The 18,140-nt window shown below is 25.3% G+C and overlaps 1 protein-coding gene across 1 annotated transcript; it reads right to left on the reverse strand.

The window, feature by feature from the left end:
* Positions 1-7,449: 7,449 nt before the first annotated feature.
* On the reverse strand, positions 7,450-10,221 carry LOC120082068 (two-component response regulator ARR17-like). The gene is made up of 5 exons (XM_039037291.1): positions 10,095-10,221; positions 9,131-9,219; positions 8,958-9,035; positions 8,453-8,523; positions 7,450-7,652 (listed from the first exon to the last, which is right to left on the reverse strand). The coding sequence occupies exons 1-5, from the start codon at positions 10,219-10,221 to the stop codon at positions 7,565-7,567; spliced, it is 453 nt and encodes a 150-aa protein (XP_038893219.1). The 3' UTR covers positions 7,450-7,564.
* Positions 10,222-18,140: the final 7,919 nt, after the last annotated feature.

The raw sequence follows: 18,140 nt of genomic DNA on the forward strand, positions 1-18,140 counted from the left end.
TTGTTTAATGCAATTAAACGGTAGAAAATAGGTTAAATAGAAAATTTGGTCCTATGATTTGGAGGAAGTTAATATTTAGTATCTATAGTTTATAATTAAAATTTAATCCCTATAATTTGAACCTTGATAAATAGTTCCTACGTAGGAACTATTTTTGAGAATTTTATCAAACTATAAGGACTGTTTGTAAGGTTTATCAAACCATAGAAACTAAATTCTAACTTTTGAAACCATACAAAGTAAACTCTAACTTTCCTAGACCAAAGTTTGAATTTAACTTAGAAAATAACTTTTAGATTTATAAATAGTTAAATGTATTTACAAGTAAATCTAAGTGATATAAGAAAAATTCATACTCTTATGTCTATCATATGTTTAAAAATCGTTAAATGAAACTATAACATAGAAGATACCTTTTATATTTAAAGACTATTTTAAAACAAGTAAGTCTAAGTTATATTGGAAGGAAAAAAACCATAATCTTATGGTTATCTGATGATTAAAAAGTGTTGAGTGCAAATAAAACATAGAAAAATGACTAGGGTGAGATTATACCAAACATATTCTTTTTTATTGAATAAATCATACCAATTATCGGTTGATTGATTTTATAATTAAATACATAGATATCGTATAAATGGAATAAAACTTTTTATTTTGATTTTCTCCTAAATCTTGTTGGTCGGAGTAAGATAATACAAAACATGTATTCTTCATTTCTAAAATTTAAAACAAATAAAACTAAGATGTCATATACTTTTGACTAACTTAACTTTAAACTAAAGAAACATTGATCAGATCATTAAGTGTTAACATTGATGGGATGACGAGGCTAATTCATTTAAATATGGGACAAAATATATTTCATCACAAATAGATTGAAATTTAAATTTTTATAAGATAAACAAATAAAGTAAAAATTAAAATTATTCACAATATATTAAAATTTTAGCTAAAACAAAAGTAAATTAGAAGGTTGTTCATTTTTACTACTTTTCTTCTGCAATTTCTCATGGCCAAGTGTCAATCGATTTGCCCGTATCTTCGTTTTATCTCTTGCTCTAATTGACAACAATTGAAAATGGTGAATTTGAGAGTCAGATTTAGGATTATAAAGGAGAAATTTGGCTTTGAACCATCATATAGAGTACATAAGGGTGAAACGCTATCGTTTTTGTATTGTATCAATGCAGTTTTGGTTTGTTTACTATTCTTTCCTTCACGTTGTATTTGTTATTCTTTGTCATATGGGCTAAGGCACGTGGCATCTTTCTATTAGAGGGTATTATTTCATTTTATGTACTCTACTCGGTGTATTTATACCTCCAAAAGGACTCTATAAAGTCATTGAAATATTGAACTATTTTGGAAATATTATACTATCTTGACAACTTTTTGTTGGTATTAGAGCTACCGCAAACGCCATGGGTAATGAAACCCTTATCGTACCTCAGACGGCAATGTTGTAGCTGCGCTTTCTTCATCTATTGTGACTCCTAGTCCAAATTTTGTCAGCGTCTCTTTTGGGCATCCTCTTCTCTCAAGCTTGATGAGAAGAATTACCTCCTCTGGTGAGGAATGGTGCTTTGCAATCTTACGCAGACAAAGAGTTCAGGGTACGTTCTTGGAACTAAGTCCCGACCCTCAAAATTTCTTGAGTCTCAGAGTGGGAAGAAAAATCGGGTCTAATACCCAATCCTCAATTTGAGGAATGGACAACGGTGGATTAAGCCTTATCAAGATGGCTTTTCGGGTCAATGACTCGTGCTGTAGTAGCTAATATGGTGAACTTCCAACTCTTTAGAGAGGTGTGGGAAGCTCTAGAACAAGTGTATAGAGCTACGAGCAAGACACGAATCAACCAGCTGAGAGTTATTCTTCAAAACACAAAGAAATGGAGCACAAGAATGGTTGACTATCTTGCAACAATGAACAAGCCTTTGAGAATCTTCAGGTAGCTAGAGCACCAGTGATCTGACCTGATGTCCTATGTCTTAGCGAGACTTGATACTGATTATATTGCTATCGTCTGCACTATTGAAGATAAGTATATTAGCTCTTGGCAAGAATTTCATTCTATTTTTGTTACTTTTGAAGGGACCCTAGCTCGATTTTCTCCAAGTCGTCACTAGAGAGTTGCAGGCTGAATGATCGACAAATTTAGTCTACAATAGACATTCCTCTAGACCTCGGCAACAACCGAATCAGCAGAACCATTTTCGATAGAACTATGGTGGAAACAATCAGTTCAATGGAGGACGGACTAGTAATAAAGAAGAGGACGTGGAAAGAATGGTGGTCGTAATGGTGGTAGAGCTTCTAAACCCACATGTCATCTTTGTCAACTATTATTAATTCATTTATGAATGGTTTTTATGCTAAATTTTATAACTATTATTTTGTAATATTATATAATTTATAATACATTACATAATACATATTTTATTTTTAAAAAATGAATTGAGTTCATAACCTGACATCTTAGTGTTTTTATCTTTATTTAATTTAATTTCTACATTTTAAAATTCAAAATTTAAAATTTGGATACAATGAAAACATAAAAATATAGTTTTCAATATTAAACAAAAAATTTAGGTTGTTTTCTAGATATATATTTGCTGAACTCAATGAATCTGAAAACATAAAACAAAAATTGGATTCTCTATCAAATAAATCTTGAGTTTGGAGAATGGGCTTGACATCTAAGACCCAGATGATTTTAGTTTGGCTAGACAAATGTCTAAATTAAAAATACTTTTTCAAAAAAGGTCTAATCCTACTTTTTACTCGAAAAATGTCATCATAAGCATGTGATTTTACCTATTCGTCCCTAAGATGCACCCCTTGCACCTACCAATACGAATTTACTCGATCCTTGATGGCTCGTCATACATTATGCACTCACTCGATACCCAACTTCATGGTCACTCGATATGGTTGCAATCGACATGTGTATACTCGATCATATCAACATCATACTCGATGCTCGATTAATTTATACTCAATTATTTTGAATTCATAACCCGTTTGAAAGTCACTTGATATCCAACTTCATGGTCACTCGATAAGGTTGCAATCGACACGTGTATACTCGATCATATCAACGTCATACTCGATGCTCGATTACTTTAGCTCAATTATTTTAATTCAAAATCTGTTTGAAGGCATTTGAAGTTCAAATAAATACTCGATACACAGTCACTCGATACACAAATACTCGTTAAAACTTGAATAATCTAGTATAAATTAATCGAGTATAAAGTAATCGAGCATCGAGTATAAAGTAATTGAGTATAAATAATTCAAGTGACCTTGAAACGAGTTATGAATTCAAAATAATTGAGTATAAAGTAATTGAGCATCGAGTATGACGTTAATATGATCGAGTACATATGTGTTGATTGTCGTCGTATCGTGAAGCTGGGCATCGAGTGACTGTGCATCGAAGAACGTGTGACGAGCATCGAGTATAAATAATTTAAGTGACCTTTAAACGGGTTATGAATTCAAAATAATCAAGTATAAAGTAATTGAGCATCGAGTATTTTTATGTTAATATGATCGAGTATACACGTGTCGATTGCAGCCGTATCTAGTGATCATGAAGCTGGGTATCGAGTGATTGTGCATCGAAGAATGTGTGACGACCATCGAAGAATGTGTGACAAGCCATCAAGGATTAAGTAAATTCGTATTGGCGCATGGCAAGCGGTGCATCTCAGGAGCGGTAAAATCACATACTTGACCTAGCAATTTATAGGAAGCCATTTTTTCATTTGGCCTTCCAAATGAGGCCATCCATAAAAAAAAAAAAATAATAAAAATAAACTCCTACAAGTACGGAGTTTTGAAACTAAATCTAATTAACTAAAATAGCTAATCAAATAAAAAAATTAATTTAAATAAATAAAATATTAAAATATGATTATGTAAATGAAAAAAATAAAAACTAAGACCACTAAGTGAAAACTAGAAGAAAAACTAGTTCTTTTTTTAAAAGAGACAACTAGAAGAAAAATACTGTGTTTCTCCATAATGAATTTAAAAAAAAAAAAAAAAAAAAAAAAAAAAAAGTTCTTTAAAAGTGAAAAGTAGAAGAAATTACCGTTTTTCGATAATTGAATTTGTGAAAACTTGTTCTTCCTTAAAAGTGAAAAATAGAAGAAAATACACCTTTTTTTTTCCATAATTGAATTTGAAGACCCTGTCTTCTTTTAAGGTGAACACTAGAAGAAAATAAAGTTCCTCTATAATTTAATTTAAAATAGAAGTTTGTAACACAAATATTTGGTATGTAAAATTTCTCTCATAAATTTCTTTGCCTACCCCTCACCATTTGACCGAGCAAATATCTTGATCTTTCTTCCACCTCGTCAAATCTTATGTATTTTTCAAATTCTTAGGAGTAAGTGGAGAGTTGTGTTTGTCTATTATCAATCAAGATATTCGCACTAGCGATCTTGTTTGGATAGTGGAGTTTGTGGCTTACTTATCATATTTTTCTAAAATTAAAACTAAAAAAATATAACTCTCTTCAAATTTGAAGTTAAAATTCTAGTGTGTAAATTCACAACATAACTTTTTTCCTTAGAAAAAAAAACCCTCAAATCCTACTTCTTACTTCTGTCTAGGATTTAGGATATAGTGTATGAAAACCTTAATGCAAAAATGGGATACAAAGTACATAAACTTCCTCATCATATTTGTTGTTTGTTCAAATTTGTTAAGAAATCTTTGTTGTAAGATTCTCAACTTCAAGATCTTCTGAAAGCCATTAACTCCACAATCTATTTCCATATCTTTACATGGCAGCACAACACTTTTTAACATATATTCACAAATATTCTATAGTTATCTTAGTTGTTTTAGTTCCTATAATAGTTTCTTCAACACTATACGATTCTAATTGTTTAGCTACTGGTTGTTAACTATTTCATTTTTTACTTTTGATTTTTTAAATTAAGTTTATTTCCTCTACGTTTTTCTTCAATGATTTGTATATTTATTGAGTAAAATTGTTGAATTCTTAGTCAAATTCTCAAAACAAAAAGAAGTATTTAAAAGTTACTTTCAAATTTTAGCTTGGTTTTTTAAATCATTGGTAAAAAGTAGATAAAAAAGAAAGTAATGCAGGCTTAATTTTCAAAAACAAAAACAAAAAATCAAATGATTACCAAACAAAACCCTAACTTTTAAATTCGTGCTTAAAATATCTTTAAACTCTGTATATCAAAATTTTCAATTTTGTGTCTAATAAGTATCTAAATTTTGAAAATGTCTAATAAATACATGAACTTCAATTTTGTATCTATTGATTTCCTAACATGTTTTCTAAAAAGAAATTAAAAAATTGTTTTGGGACTCTAAACTTTCAATGGTTGTTAACCACTTCATTTTTTATTTTTTATTTTTAAAAAGTACATTTATTTTTCTTAATTTTTCTACAATGATTTATATTACAATGGTTGAATTCTTAGCCAAAGTTTCAAAACAAAAACAAATATTTAAGAGTTACTTTCAAAAATTGATTTCATTTTTTAAACCATTGGTAAAAAGTGATAAAAAAAGAAGTAGTGTAGACTTAATTTTCAAAAACAAAAACAAAAAATCAAATGATTTCCAAATGAGAGGCCTTAACTTTTAAATTGGTGTTTAAAATATAACTTTGTATATCAAAATTTTCAATTTTGTGTCTAATAAGTATCTAAATTTTGAAAATGTCTAATAAATACATGAACTTTCAATTTTGTATTTATTGAGAAATTAAAAATTGTTTTGGGACTCTAAACTTTCAATTTTGTGTATAGAAGGTTAATAAAATTTTGGATAAATTGTGATAACACCCTATGATTATAATGGTAGTTGCAATTATACCCTCAAACTTTCAATTGTAAAAATTATTAAGCCCTCAAACTTAAAATTTGACCCTTCAAGTTAAAATAGTTGCAGATTTTTTTAAAGATACGTGAATAGTTGTAGAGATCCCCAAATGATAAAAATTAAACACTCAGAATTATATAATTGTTTTCGTTTCTACAATTATGCAAGTTTATAAGGGTTCAATTTTAACACTTATATTAGTTTAAGAACTAAATTTTTATAATTAAAAGTTTGAAGGGATAATTAAAATTACCATCATATATATTTTAGGGGTAGTTTTTACAATTTTCCCTAAAATTTTTAAAAAGAATCGAATAGTTTAAGGATTTATTAGATTCAAAATTAAAATTACTTAGAGACCTATCGAACACAAAATCAAAAGTGTTTAATAACAAGTTGGGAACCCATTTTAAAGTACAAAAATCAAATACACAAAAACATAAAAAATTTATAAACTAAATTTATAATTCTTTAATTAACTTTAATTGTTTAGATTATGATTGAATTGGCTTATCAAGGATTCCATATATGACATGTTCTAATGTCTTAAAAGTGAATGAATTCAGGTCAAATGGACCCTAGAGATTTATACCATATTTTTCATGCATTATCAAATTCATAAGTTATTCTCGAGCATATATAACTTAGTTAAGACATATATCATCGACCAAAAAATTAGATGTTCGAGTTTCTACCGTCATATATGGTTGAAAGTGTATAATTTTCTCTATTTTTATATGTGCAAAGTAGTTGGAGGTCTAAATTTCTACCTCTACTTTGTTGTCCTTGAAAAAAAAATCTTAATTGTATAGTGTGAGTTATGTCTACAAAGCCTTTAATATATTATGCCTTTTAGTTTTCAAATGAAAATATTTTATTAATAACAAGTTTTCCATTGATTTTTATCTTTAGAATGTGTTATGGTATTGTATGATTTTTGTTGGTATATTGAAATTGTTGAACACAACAACAACAAAAAAAAAAAAAAAAAAAAAAAAAAAAAAAAAGGAAGAATCTTGAATTTATCAATCTAAAATTTCATTAATCCTAATTTATTTTTTCCTTTAATATATCTCAAATTTAAAACATTTTATTTAAATTATAAGCTTATTCATGCATTTTAAGATTATATACAATTAACTCTCCAAATTTTGAAAGGTATTTAATGTAGACTTTTAATATCTTGTTTTCTTTTTCATAATACTTTTAAAATTATGTCCATTAAATTTCTAAGCCCGATTTGATAACACTATTTTCTACTAGTAAAATTATATATTTTATTATTCACTTTCTATTAATGTTTTAAAAAATCAAGCTAAGTTTTGAAGATTTAAAAATGAAAAGTAATTCAAAAAATTTATTGTTTTTAGAATTTTATTGAAAAAATAAGTGTTTCCTTAATTTTCGTAAAAATTCTAATTAAAGATTGAAAGGAAAAAAGTTTCAATTTTAAAAATAAAATTGTTACCAAATAAGATTTAATCATTCAATTTTATATGTAAATCGAAATTATTGAAATTAATATTGCATTCCAAATCCATTAAATAAAGAAAAAAGATACCAACTCTAAACCTTCCACAAAACTTGCATAACATCAAGAAGGCTTTTCAAATGTTTCATCCAAAAAAGAAACATAATAATAATAATAATAATAATTTAGAAAAATGGAATTTTTAAAATTTTCTCAATTCATCAACTGACACTTGAGTTTCACCACATCAGATTGTTTCAAAGGTTTCAACATGAACATCTCTGCTCCTTCCTCCAAACACCTAATAATCCAAAAAATTAAATAAAGTAAAAATTGAAAAGAAAAACAAAAGATTAGAAGGTGCTTTAGATAAAACATGGAAACAATAGATAGAGGCAAAAAAAAAAAAAAAAAAAAAACAAGATATGTGTCTATTTACTTTTTACCATTTAAAAAGTTTCAAATTAAATTTTCAACTCGTTGATTTATTTAATTTGTAAATTTAAGACTTCTTTTAATAATATTTTATTTTATTTTTTTTGTTTTTATTTTGAAATTATACTTCTAAACAATTATTTGTATAATCCAAATTTCATTTTTAGTTATCTAGTTAACAATAGTTTAAAAAACTAAACCAAAATATTAACCATTGTATTGATAACATACAAATTACAGTAAAAAATAGAATAAATAGACTTGATTTCAAAACAAAAACAAAAAAGAAATGGTTACAAGCTTAAACTTTCAATTTTTTAAACCTTGATTTCAAAAGAATTAATAAATATCAATTAGAGCTAAACTAATACTATCCACTAGTACCAACTTTTTTCTTTTTCAAAATGTTTTCATTTTTTTTTTCTTTTTTTCACATATTTTTTAATTGAGTTTAACAAGCTTAAACTTAAACTTCAGGTAATATATGTTTTTTTTTTAACTTGGTAATTTTTATTAAACAATTAAATTGTCTTAAAAATACACTTTTTAAAATTAAAAATAATATTAAAGCATACTAAATAGATAAATGTTAAAATTGAAGACAAATACTATATCAAAAAAGGAATTCTAATTTTTTTTTTTTTTTTTTTTTAAAAAAAAACTCACTTGTTGATTCGATTGGGCACGTTTTCCGAGGATACAATCACCACAGGAACTTCCTTCAGCATCGAAGATCTCTGCAATAAATAAGAGATTTTTTTTTCTCTTTAAAAAAATAAATAATTTTAAAAGAAAACAAAATCAAATAATCATTTTCAGTATTTATACTTTTAATAAATTTTAATTATGTGAAACCTTTTAAAATAATAATAATAATTTTCATTTGACTACGTTATTCAAAAAAACATATAATTGAAAGACTAATACATGATAAAAAAAATTATGAAAAATATTACAACCGGTACCGGTTAACTAATTTCAATAAACATTAATTTTATAGGATTAAGTTAAGATTCATTGAAAAATCGATAATTTAATTTAAAGTTTGATCAACTAAAAATTGAATTTAATATCTTCTGAAAAAATACCTAAAAATACCTAAGATCAAAATGGTTTTTTTGTTTAAAAATTAAAACAATAAAAAATAAATGATAATAAAAGAAAATAAAACCTTGATTTTCTTGAGAAGTTCATATCCAGTCATTCCTGGCATGCAATAATCTGTGATGATCATATTTACCTTTGACCTCTGCAATAATTAATTCATTTTTCATAAATAACTCATTATTAAATATTCTTTTTTTCCTTTTAAATAAAATTAAATAAATAATAATAAATACTTACATTGGAGGATTCTAAGTTGCTGTGTTGATTATGTTCATCCAACAAACCTAAAAACTCCAAAGCACTAAGACCATTTTCTGCCGTTGTTACTGTAAAAAATAATAATAATAAACAAATAAATAAGATTTTATTTTTGTTTTTTAATTCGAATTTTTAATTATTTTGATAAATTTATTTTAAAAGTATTATAAAATTGACCACAATTCTCGTTTAGTGATCAATTAGATTTTTGTATCTTCGTTTTTTAAAATGTGCTTTGTTTTCTAAAGAAAATTACTCGCGTTCATATTTACTAAATAAACTTTGAATTCTTAACCAATTTCAAAAAATAAAATATATTTTAGAAGTCTATGATCCTATTTGATAACCATTTCGAGGTTTTTTTTATTCAAATTTATTTCCTCCTAAATTTTTTCAATGATTTGTATCTTTCTAAAATACAAGAGTTGAATTGTTAGTCAACTGACAAAAACAAATTTTAAAATTTGGTTTTTTTAAAATATTGGAAAAAGTAAAAAGAAAAAAAGAAAAGATAAGTGGAACAAGTATATTTAATAAAATAGTTTGCATATTATGTAAATAAACATTTGAATTCTAAGTCAATTTTCAAATATAAAAAACAAGTTTTAAAAAATTAAAGCCTCATTTGATAGCCATTTTATTTTTTTAGTTTTGGTTTTTAAAAACTAAGCATACTTCGCTCCAACTTCTTACAATTATTTGTATCTTTGTAATTAGCATTTTTAGTAAAATTCAAAATTCTAAAAACAACTTTTTAAAAAATATATATATATTGTTATTAAAAAAAAAAAAAAAAAAAAAGCAAATAATTCAGAAGTAAAAAAAAAAGAGTATCAATGTTTGTATACTACCTTTTTAGTTTTCAAAAATTTAGCTGAGACAACACAAAACGTATATAAAAACAAAGACATGTTTATTAAAATCAAATAATTATGAAAGGTACCTTTACAAGAGGAGTTTTTGAGCAACTTTTCAACAAGTTTACGATCAACAAGATTATCATCAACAGCAAGAACATGAGGTTGAAACCCATTTTCAGAGCTCCATTTCAAAGAAGAAGAAGCCTCCATGGATGAAAGCTTTTGAGAAACTTAATTAAAAATCTAAAAAGAATAAACAAAGAAAATAGCAATAAAAAAAAAAAAAGTGGAGAAAGACAGTTGAATTTTAGGATAGAACCAAAAGAAAGAAAAGTAAGAGAGAGGAGAAGACCAACGAATGGAATTAATGAGTAAGTTGTTGGGTATTTATACATACAATAACCCCTTTTCTAAGGAACCGATTAGGAATTTGATTGTCAATCGAAATGAAAATCAATCATAATCTTATATCATTACGACGGATGTTGTTTACTTGTCAGTGATGAAAATGAGTTGAAATTGTAATTAGAAATTTATTATGATCCCGTGTTTTACTCCTCTGCATTTAATGAAAATGAAACATGTATGATTTTCGTGTTGTTTTAAAATCAATAACTATTTGATTATTTTTGTTTTTAAAAATAAAGTCTATTTTCTCCCACTTGTTTATTATGATTTACATTTTTTAAATAATAATTAAATTCTTACCTAAATTATAAAAACAAAAACATGTTTTTAGATATTGTTTTTCTTTTCTTTTCTTTTTTTTAATAGTTTTCAAAAACTTGATTTTGTTTTTTGAAAACATTAGTAAAATGTAGATAACAAAACAAGAAATTTAGAGGTGAAAATGAAGGTTTATAAGCTTAATTTTTTTAAAAAAAAAACCAAATAATTATCAAACTTTCAATTTTATGTTTAATAAGTTCTAGATCTAAAGAAAATCAATGACCTAATAGGCAAAAAGGTTAAAAATGTTTCAGAAACTTATCAACGCTTTTTAAAGTTCAAGAACAGATAAAGACACAAAATTGAAAGTTCGTGCACCTGCCAGGCAATTTTAAAAGTTCAAAAACTAAAATTAGCCACAAACTTAAAAATTTAGGAACTAAACATAGACACATAAATTAACTTCTTCTTTCTTGCTTTAACGACGTATAAAGGTGGAGATTCAAAACTTTGTTCCTTTAGTGAAAAAAACATGTCTTAATCCGTTAAAAGAAAATGGAAAACAAATACTATTAATATTGGTGGGGCTAAGACTTTTTTTTTTTTTTTTTAGAACAACGTTATCCTTTGGTCAAAGATATATTTTTCATTCTTTACGGTAAAAAACATCCACAATCTGCAATAACAAGGACGTAAATATATCATCCTATAATACTAGTTCTCATATGACGAGAGACAAAAAAGGACATCTCGATCCGATCCAATTCGACCCAACTTAATTATATCGTCATGGTTAAGACGTACCAAACATTAAGAGAGTATGATTGTGAGAATCTCTAGAGATCCTTTGTGGTTTAAGATGGAGATTTGATTCAGTATATGAGTCATATCTTAATTTATTTTCTAGCTATTTATCTCTGAATCCGTACAGAGTTTATGAAGATTTTACTGTTTCTCAATAACATACACAATATATGAGAAGAGGGGAAAAAAACGAATATTAATGATTTGGCAGAAGGAAACAGTATTTCACATCATTACTTTATTGCATTTCTCCTTCAATTTTTTTTAAATAATAAAAAAATATTTCAATGACCTTTTAAATTTATTTTTAAAAACAGATAAATTATGAAAACTTAAATATTAAATATACCTATTCTTTAAAATTTGAGGACTAAAAAGGTAATTTTTCTATAAAAAAATATTATTTTCACTCTAGATGTATTACATTGTATCAAATTAAATTATAAATTTTTTATTTCATCAAATTAGATCTAAACTTAAATAAGTTTGTAATTATTATTCTTGGTATAATTTTTGTTAATTCACCCACTACATATAGTACAAAATAATATTAAGACTTTCATAAACTCGTTAATTTTACTAAAATAAAGATTTATACCAAAGTAATTTAACCAAAGCACAAATTAAACACAAATTAAACCCTCAATAACTTTGTCAAAGTATATATATATATAGTGCCATCTTTATTGGTCTTTGGAGTGAGAACTTATATTTCAAAAAATTACAACACTTTTTAAGGTTTAAGGTTAAAGATTGCAACACTTATTTAAGTTTGATGTAATTAAATAAAATTAAAAGTTTTGTACTTAAAATTGATACAACATGACAAATTTAGGGTCAAAATTATTTTTTTTTTTCCTAGAAAAACACTTTCGGTACTTAAATTTATGAAAGTAATAATTTAATCTTAATCTTAATCTTTAGTATGTAATAATTTAACTCTTGCCTATTTTAAAATTTGTAACTATTTATAAATTCCTACTATTCAAAAATCATCTAAATTAGATAACAATTTTCATTGGGTAAAAATTTAGTATTTCTTAAACTCATGTTGGTCTCTAATGAATTCTATTAAATTTTAATCAACAATATTTTCATGACAGGTTTACCACAAAGTTAAGATACAAAAAACTAAGTTAAAACTCCATTTGGTAACTATTTGATTTTGAAAATTAAGCCTATTTCATCCATATTTCTCACAATGATTTGCATCTTTTTTTAGTACAATGGTTGAATTCTTAGCCAAATTTCAAAAACAAAAACAACATTTTGGAAGCTACTTTTTTTTAGTTCTCAAAATTTAGCTTGCTTTTTAAAAACTATTGGTGAAAAGTAGATAACAAATGAAGAAATTTGGAGGTGAAAGTAGTGTCCATAAGTTTAATTTTAAAAAATAAACACAAAAAACAAAATGGTTATCAAACGGGGCACAAATTACTAGATGTTTCTAATAGATTTCTAAATTTTCAACTTGTTATACAGATAGGTCTCTAAATTTTCGATTTTACGGTATAATTGTTTATTTGAATCTTAAAAATGTTTAATAAATATCTTAACTTTCAATTATGTATTGAATAATATCTAAAATTCAAAGACCATAATTTTAACCCTCTTTGCATTTTTGTTCATAATGGGGAAGGGCACAAGTAATTTGGTGTAATTCATATTGATTTTGGTGATGAATCTAAAAGATTTTGAGAGGAGATTGACTATCGTCAAATATATATGTATGTGTAATGTGGGGATTACATGTTATATATTTTAGCGTCTGTTTGGGGCTCAATATCCTATGTAGGAAGATGATAGAACTCCTAAATTACTGTTTGAGTTTATTCTTTATTTTTTTTTTTTTAGTTTATTTCATTATATTTTGGGTGTAATTTTTTTTCCACTATATCTATTTTATTAAGAAATCATGGTATTTCAATATAGTTTCATGCATCCATTTTTTATCTTCAATCTACATACATTGTTTTTTTCTTTCAGTGTCCTATGATAGAGTATATTAATAATTTATTATCTATAAATTATGTCATTCAAGTTTTCATTTTTATTTGCTTAATATATCAATTATTTATCTGTATAACGCCCATTAAAAAACTCACAATATTTCGGATTAAATCTTTGTACACGATTTCTCTAAAAAAAATATAAAAAAATCTTCATATACAACATCAATATTCAAAAACTCATTATAAAACCTCAATTGAAAACTCAACTATGAATATATATGAGAAAAGCCTCATTGAAATCCCTAAGGTTTTGTAAATGCCTCACTACAATATTTAACTAACCATTCATAATCCTTTAGTTCTCGATAGTTTTTAAAAATTAAATTTATAAATATTACTTTAAATTTATAAATATTATTTTCCCTCGTTTATTTTTATTTTTTGTCTTACTTTTGAAGACTCTTTTCAAAATTCAAGTCATGATTGGAAATTATCTATATATGTTTAGTATTAAAAAGTGGAAAAAGGTTTTAGAAAAAAAATTGGTTTGTCCATCTCTGACTTATAATTAAATTTTGTATTTTTAAATGTTGATATTTCGTTGACTATTTACGATTAATTTTAAATCTTGACTGAGGTTTTTTTAAACAATAATAATAAAGAATTATTTAAAAGACAATAATTGAATACAAAAAACTGAATTGATACAATAATTGAATATAAGATTTGTTTAAAAATGGTGTTCATACAGGAAAATTCTTTTAATGTACAAAAAACTGAACTAGATATCACTGACATATGATATTTGCACACCCAAACACAGACATATGAACTCAGACAACACAACTTTACACCTCAAACACAGACATCAGAACTCCCCAGGCATCAGAATTCCAGACATCCTATATCATCCCAGCGCCCCAAATAGCTCTTTATGCTCTTTTTCATGTGTGTGTTTTTTTAAAAATAAATTTATGATTTCATTTTATTCTCCATTTTATGTTATTTGAGAATATAATAAACAAGAATCTTTCCTTTTTCTTTATAATATGCTTTTTTTTTTCAAGAAAATATATGCAATTCATATAAATCAAATATCAATCTTTCATGTTTTTAGTAAAAGTTGATATTCAATAGCTCTTTGCTACTTTGGTAATTTTCTTCTTTTATGAGATTATTTCAAAAAGGGATTTCTCCTTTTAAACAACTATATTAGGAAACTTAAACATATATATAATCCATAAGAGTAAATCATAGTTTTTAATTAGGTTGAGCAGCTTTAATTTCTTCTTTTGCTATATATCAAGAGATTCTTTGTATTTTTTTTATTATATTTGTTATTTTTAATGACAAAATTATTAAAAATATTATCAAATATAGCAAAATGTCACTATCAATGATATTTACTATATTTATAAATAAGTTAGCTCATCTTACTATATTTGAAAATAATTCTTGATTGTAGTTAATTTTTCTAAAAATTATCATGAATCAATTTGAAAACCTAACACTTCATGAATTAGACTAAATTAAAATGTATAGTTTCATTTGTTACATGTATAAAAGATGTTTTTATGTCAAGGTTTTTCCTATTACATAATATGAAAAAATTAACAACAATTAAAACTAAGACTATATCATATAAATAATCTTTCTTTTTTTTTTTTAATAAAAAAAAAAGTAAAAATTTAGAGATCGAATGATTTTGAGTCGGTGACACTATATAAACACGTTGATATTGTTCGAAAAATTTAAGAGTCCCATTGAGAATGGAGTTTCATATTCTCCCATTTCATTTGCTAGGAATATCACATGGCTAAAAGTATAAAATGTGCTCAAAATAAAAGTAGTTTTCAAACCCATGTGATAAATTGGCTTTCTTAGATGCTTATGGTATTGGAATAACATGTATCCTTTTTATGCTTTTACAAATTTAACCTTCAATTTCCTCAAAAAATAAGTAATAATAATAATAATAATAATAAATAATAATAATAATAATAACCTCAACAATAAAGATGTATCTCACCATTTGACCAATGATCTCATGAACTTTCTAGTCTCTAAATAGATAAGTGGATTATGTGGGTACATGGCCTATACAAATTTTCCAAATCAAGTTTAAGTGCTTTAATTAAGTTAAAAATTAAATCATTATGGTTTTGCATATTTTCAATTTCATAGTTCTAAATTTTTTATTCCAATCTCTATTGATTTGAGTTTTTATTTCAATTTGGATATAGATGGTTTAAAATTTTTTAATTGAATCTCAAACTTTGTTACTATATTAACTCTTTTTGTTTTTTTAGGCAATGAGTTGAAACTAAACTTAGTTGAAGTAAAAAAAAAAGTGTGAATAGTTGAGTTTTTAAGTGAGTAAAAAATTATTTAAAAAAAGATTTGTGAGGTTTAAACACACTATAGAGATCAGATCAAAACTTTTAAGATTATATAGAATTAGAATCAAACTAAAACTAAGCTTAAACCTAAAACTTAAAAAAAAATAATCATAATATTGAAAGTACTAATTAAATTTGCTACGTTGATCAATGGCTCATAGTGCTTCAGGTACTAAACTCCTTAAAAGATACATTAAATATTGGACCTTTTTAAATATAAAAAATATTTATATTTATAGCAAAAAGTTTAAAAAGTACAAAATATTTTTTTGACTTTTTTCTATAAGACGTAAATATTTTTTAGATTTTTCTATTAATAAGAATTTCTCTCAAATAGTTGTATCTTCTTCTAATTTTTTTATATAGGTAATAATATTATACAACAAAGAAGATCCTACCGTGGGATCAAGGCACCACAGCAAATAAAACACCAACAGAATCAGAACTCAAAAGGATAAACCAGCAAAGCAATCCATAGAACCAGAAGACCAACCCACAAACCAGAGAAACAAACATAATCCATCTAGAAGAAAGAAGAGACAAACAAAACCCCACAAACCAGGAACAACACAAGAAACCAACAAACTAAAGAAAACCAAGAAGATCAACCCGCCACATGAGTACGAACCGACAATAATATCTTTATTAATATCTAATAATAAATAAAGAGATATTATTAATATTTTTATTAATTAAGGTATTCGTCGGATATTTTTAAATAATTGTAAACTCAATTATAGGTTTGAAGTAAAAAAAAAAAAAAATAATAATCATAAAGAATGACAAGTTCGAGGGAAAATTATAAAAAATCACAACTCTTCTATAATATATTTTGAATATTAATAAATTAATTATGAGGCCAGAAAATTGCCAAAGTCGCTAATTTATTTTTCTTCCCATATCATATCTAAAATGAACGATATCGAAGAAGAAAGAAAAGATTAAATTCACAATTTATTTATTATTATTATTTTGGGTTCATGAATTGATATTAGAAGATCAACAAACTCAAATATTCTTAATTAAAAAAAAAAAGGTAAATATCAATTTATACTCCTAAAATTTGGGGATCATATCAATTTAAACTCTAAACTAAGAATTGTATCGATTTAAACCTTAAACTTTAGGTCGTATCAATTTAAATCCTGAATTTTCGGATTTGTATCAATTTAAACCTCAAACTAATAATTATATCCATTTAAACTCTGAACTTTCATGATGACATCAATTTAAACCCTAAACTTTTATCCAAATAAAATATAATTGAGGATTTAAGTTAACACAATTATGAAAGTTTAGTGTTTAAATTGATACAATACATAAAATGTAGTGGAATAACTTAATATTTGTACTAAAAAAAAGTGATAGAGTGAAAATATTTGAAGATTTGATTGGTGAATCTAGAATCCAATCAAAGGGAGAGTAGAGTTTGGATTTTATTTGATTAGATATGGAATGATTTTTGGCAGTGATGTGTAAGAGCTTCCAAAAAGTCAAACCTAAAAACAGCTAAGACTAATTGAGAATCTAGGACAGACTACCCTATTCCACTACCCAAACAATCTTTTCATTTCACTCAACCAAATTCAACCTCAATTATATAATTATTTTATTAAGCTTTTTTTTTTTTAGTTTAACCTTTTGTGTAATGAAAATGGTTTGAAGATCTGATTTCTTGGTCGATAATACATATTTGGTGCTAATTGAGTTATACTCATGTTGACAATAAGAAATGGTTTTAACAATTGATTAAAAATGAAAAATGGATAATTTCAATATCTTAAAAGAATGATCAAAGAGCAAAAAAAAAAAAAAAATATCATAAAATTGGGATTTAAACAAAATATGAACATGGAATGACTTATCTAAATAATAAAAGTAAGGTAATAAACTATTAAAAAAAACCCACGAGGAGGTCCTAAGTTAGGAATTAAACGTCATGTTTGCTTTTTAGGAATCAAGATAGTCAAAATCTTCAAATGCTTGAAAATTGTACATATCGGAAAATATAGATGTCTGATATTTTAGGATAACTATGTTTTTTTTTTTTTTTAAAAAAAAGAACATTTGATAAGAATATCTAAAAATATTTACATAAGATTTTTGAATGGTGTGTTATTTCATTAATATCTTTATATCTTTTTTCAAATAATTTATAAATTCCATTGTTGACTTATGCCATTTGAATGAGTCAAATTACAAGTTCAACCAACCCATTTTCAAAATATCAAGTGGATGTTAATTTAATATAATTAAATTTATATAACATTTTAGTATGTTTAATAATTTAATATTCTATTGTTTT

The sequence above is a fragment of the Benincasa hispida genome, chromosome 7, assembly GCF_009727055.1.
Source record: "Benincasa hispida cultivar B227 chromosome 7, ASM972705v1, whole genome shotgun sequence".
In the NCBI taxonomy this organism is placed as follows: domain Eukaryota; kingdom Viridiplantae; phylum Streptophyta; class Magnoliopsida; order Cucurbitales; family Cucurbitaceae; genus Benincasa; species Benincasa hispida.

What these genes read in the sequence shown, in the direction of transcription:
- LOC120082068 (XM_039037291.1), bottom strand. Translation starts at nt 10,221, where the DNA reads ATGGAGGCTTCTTCTTCTTTGAAATGGAGCTCTGAAAATGGGTTTCAA. An exon ending in GCAACTTAGAATCCTCCAAT is followed by an intron (nt 9,036 to 9,130) that starts GTAAGTATTTAT and finishes TAATTATTGCAG; the next exon opens with AGGTCAAAGGTAAATATGAT. An exon ending in GTGCCCAATCGAATCAACAA is followed by an intron (nt 7,653 to 8,452) that starts GTGAGTTTTTTT and finishes TTGGATTATTAG; the next exon opens with GTGTTTGGAGGAAGGAGCAG.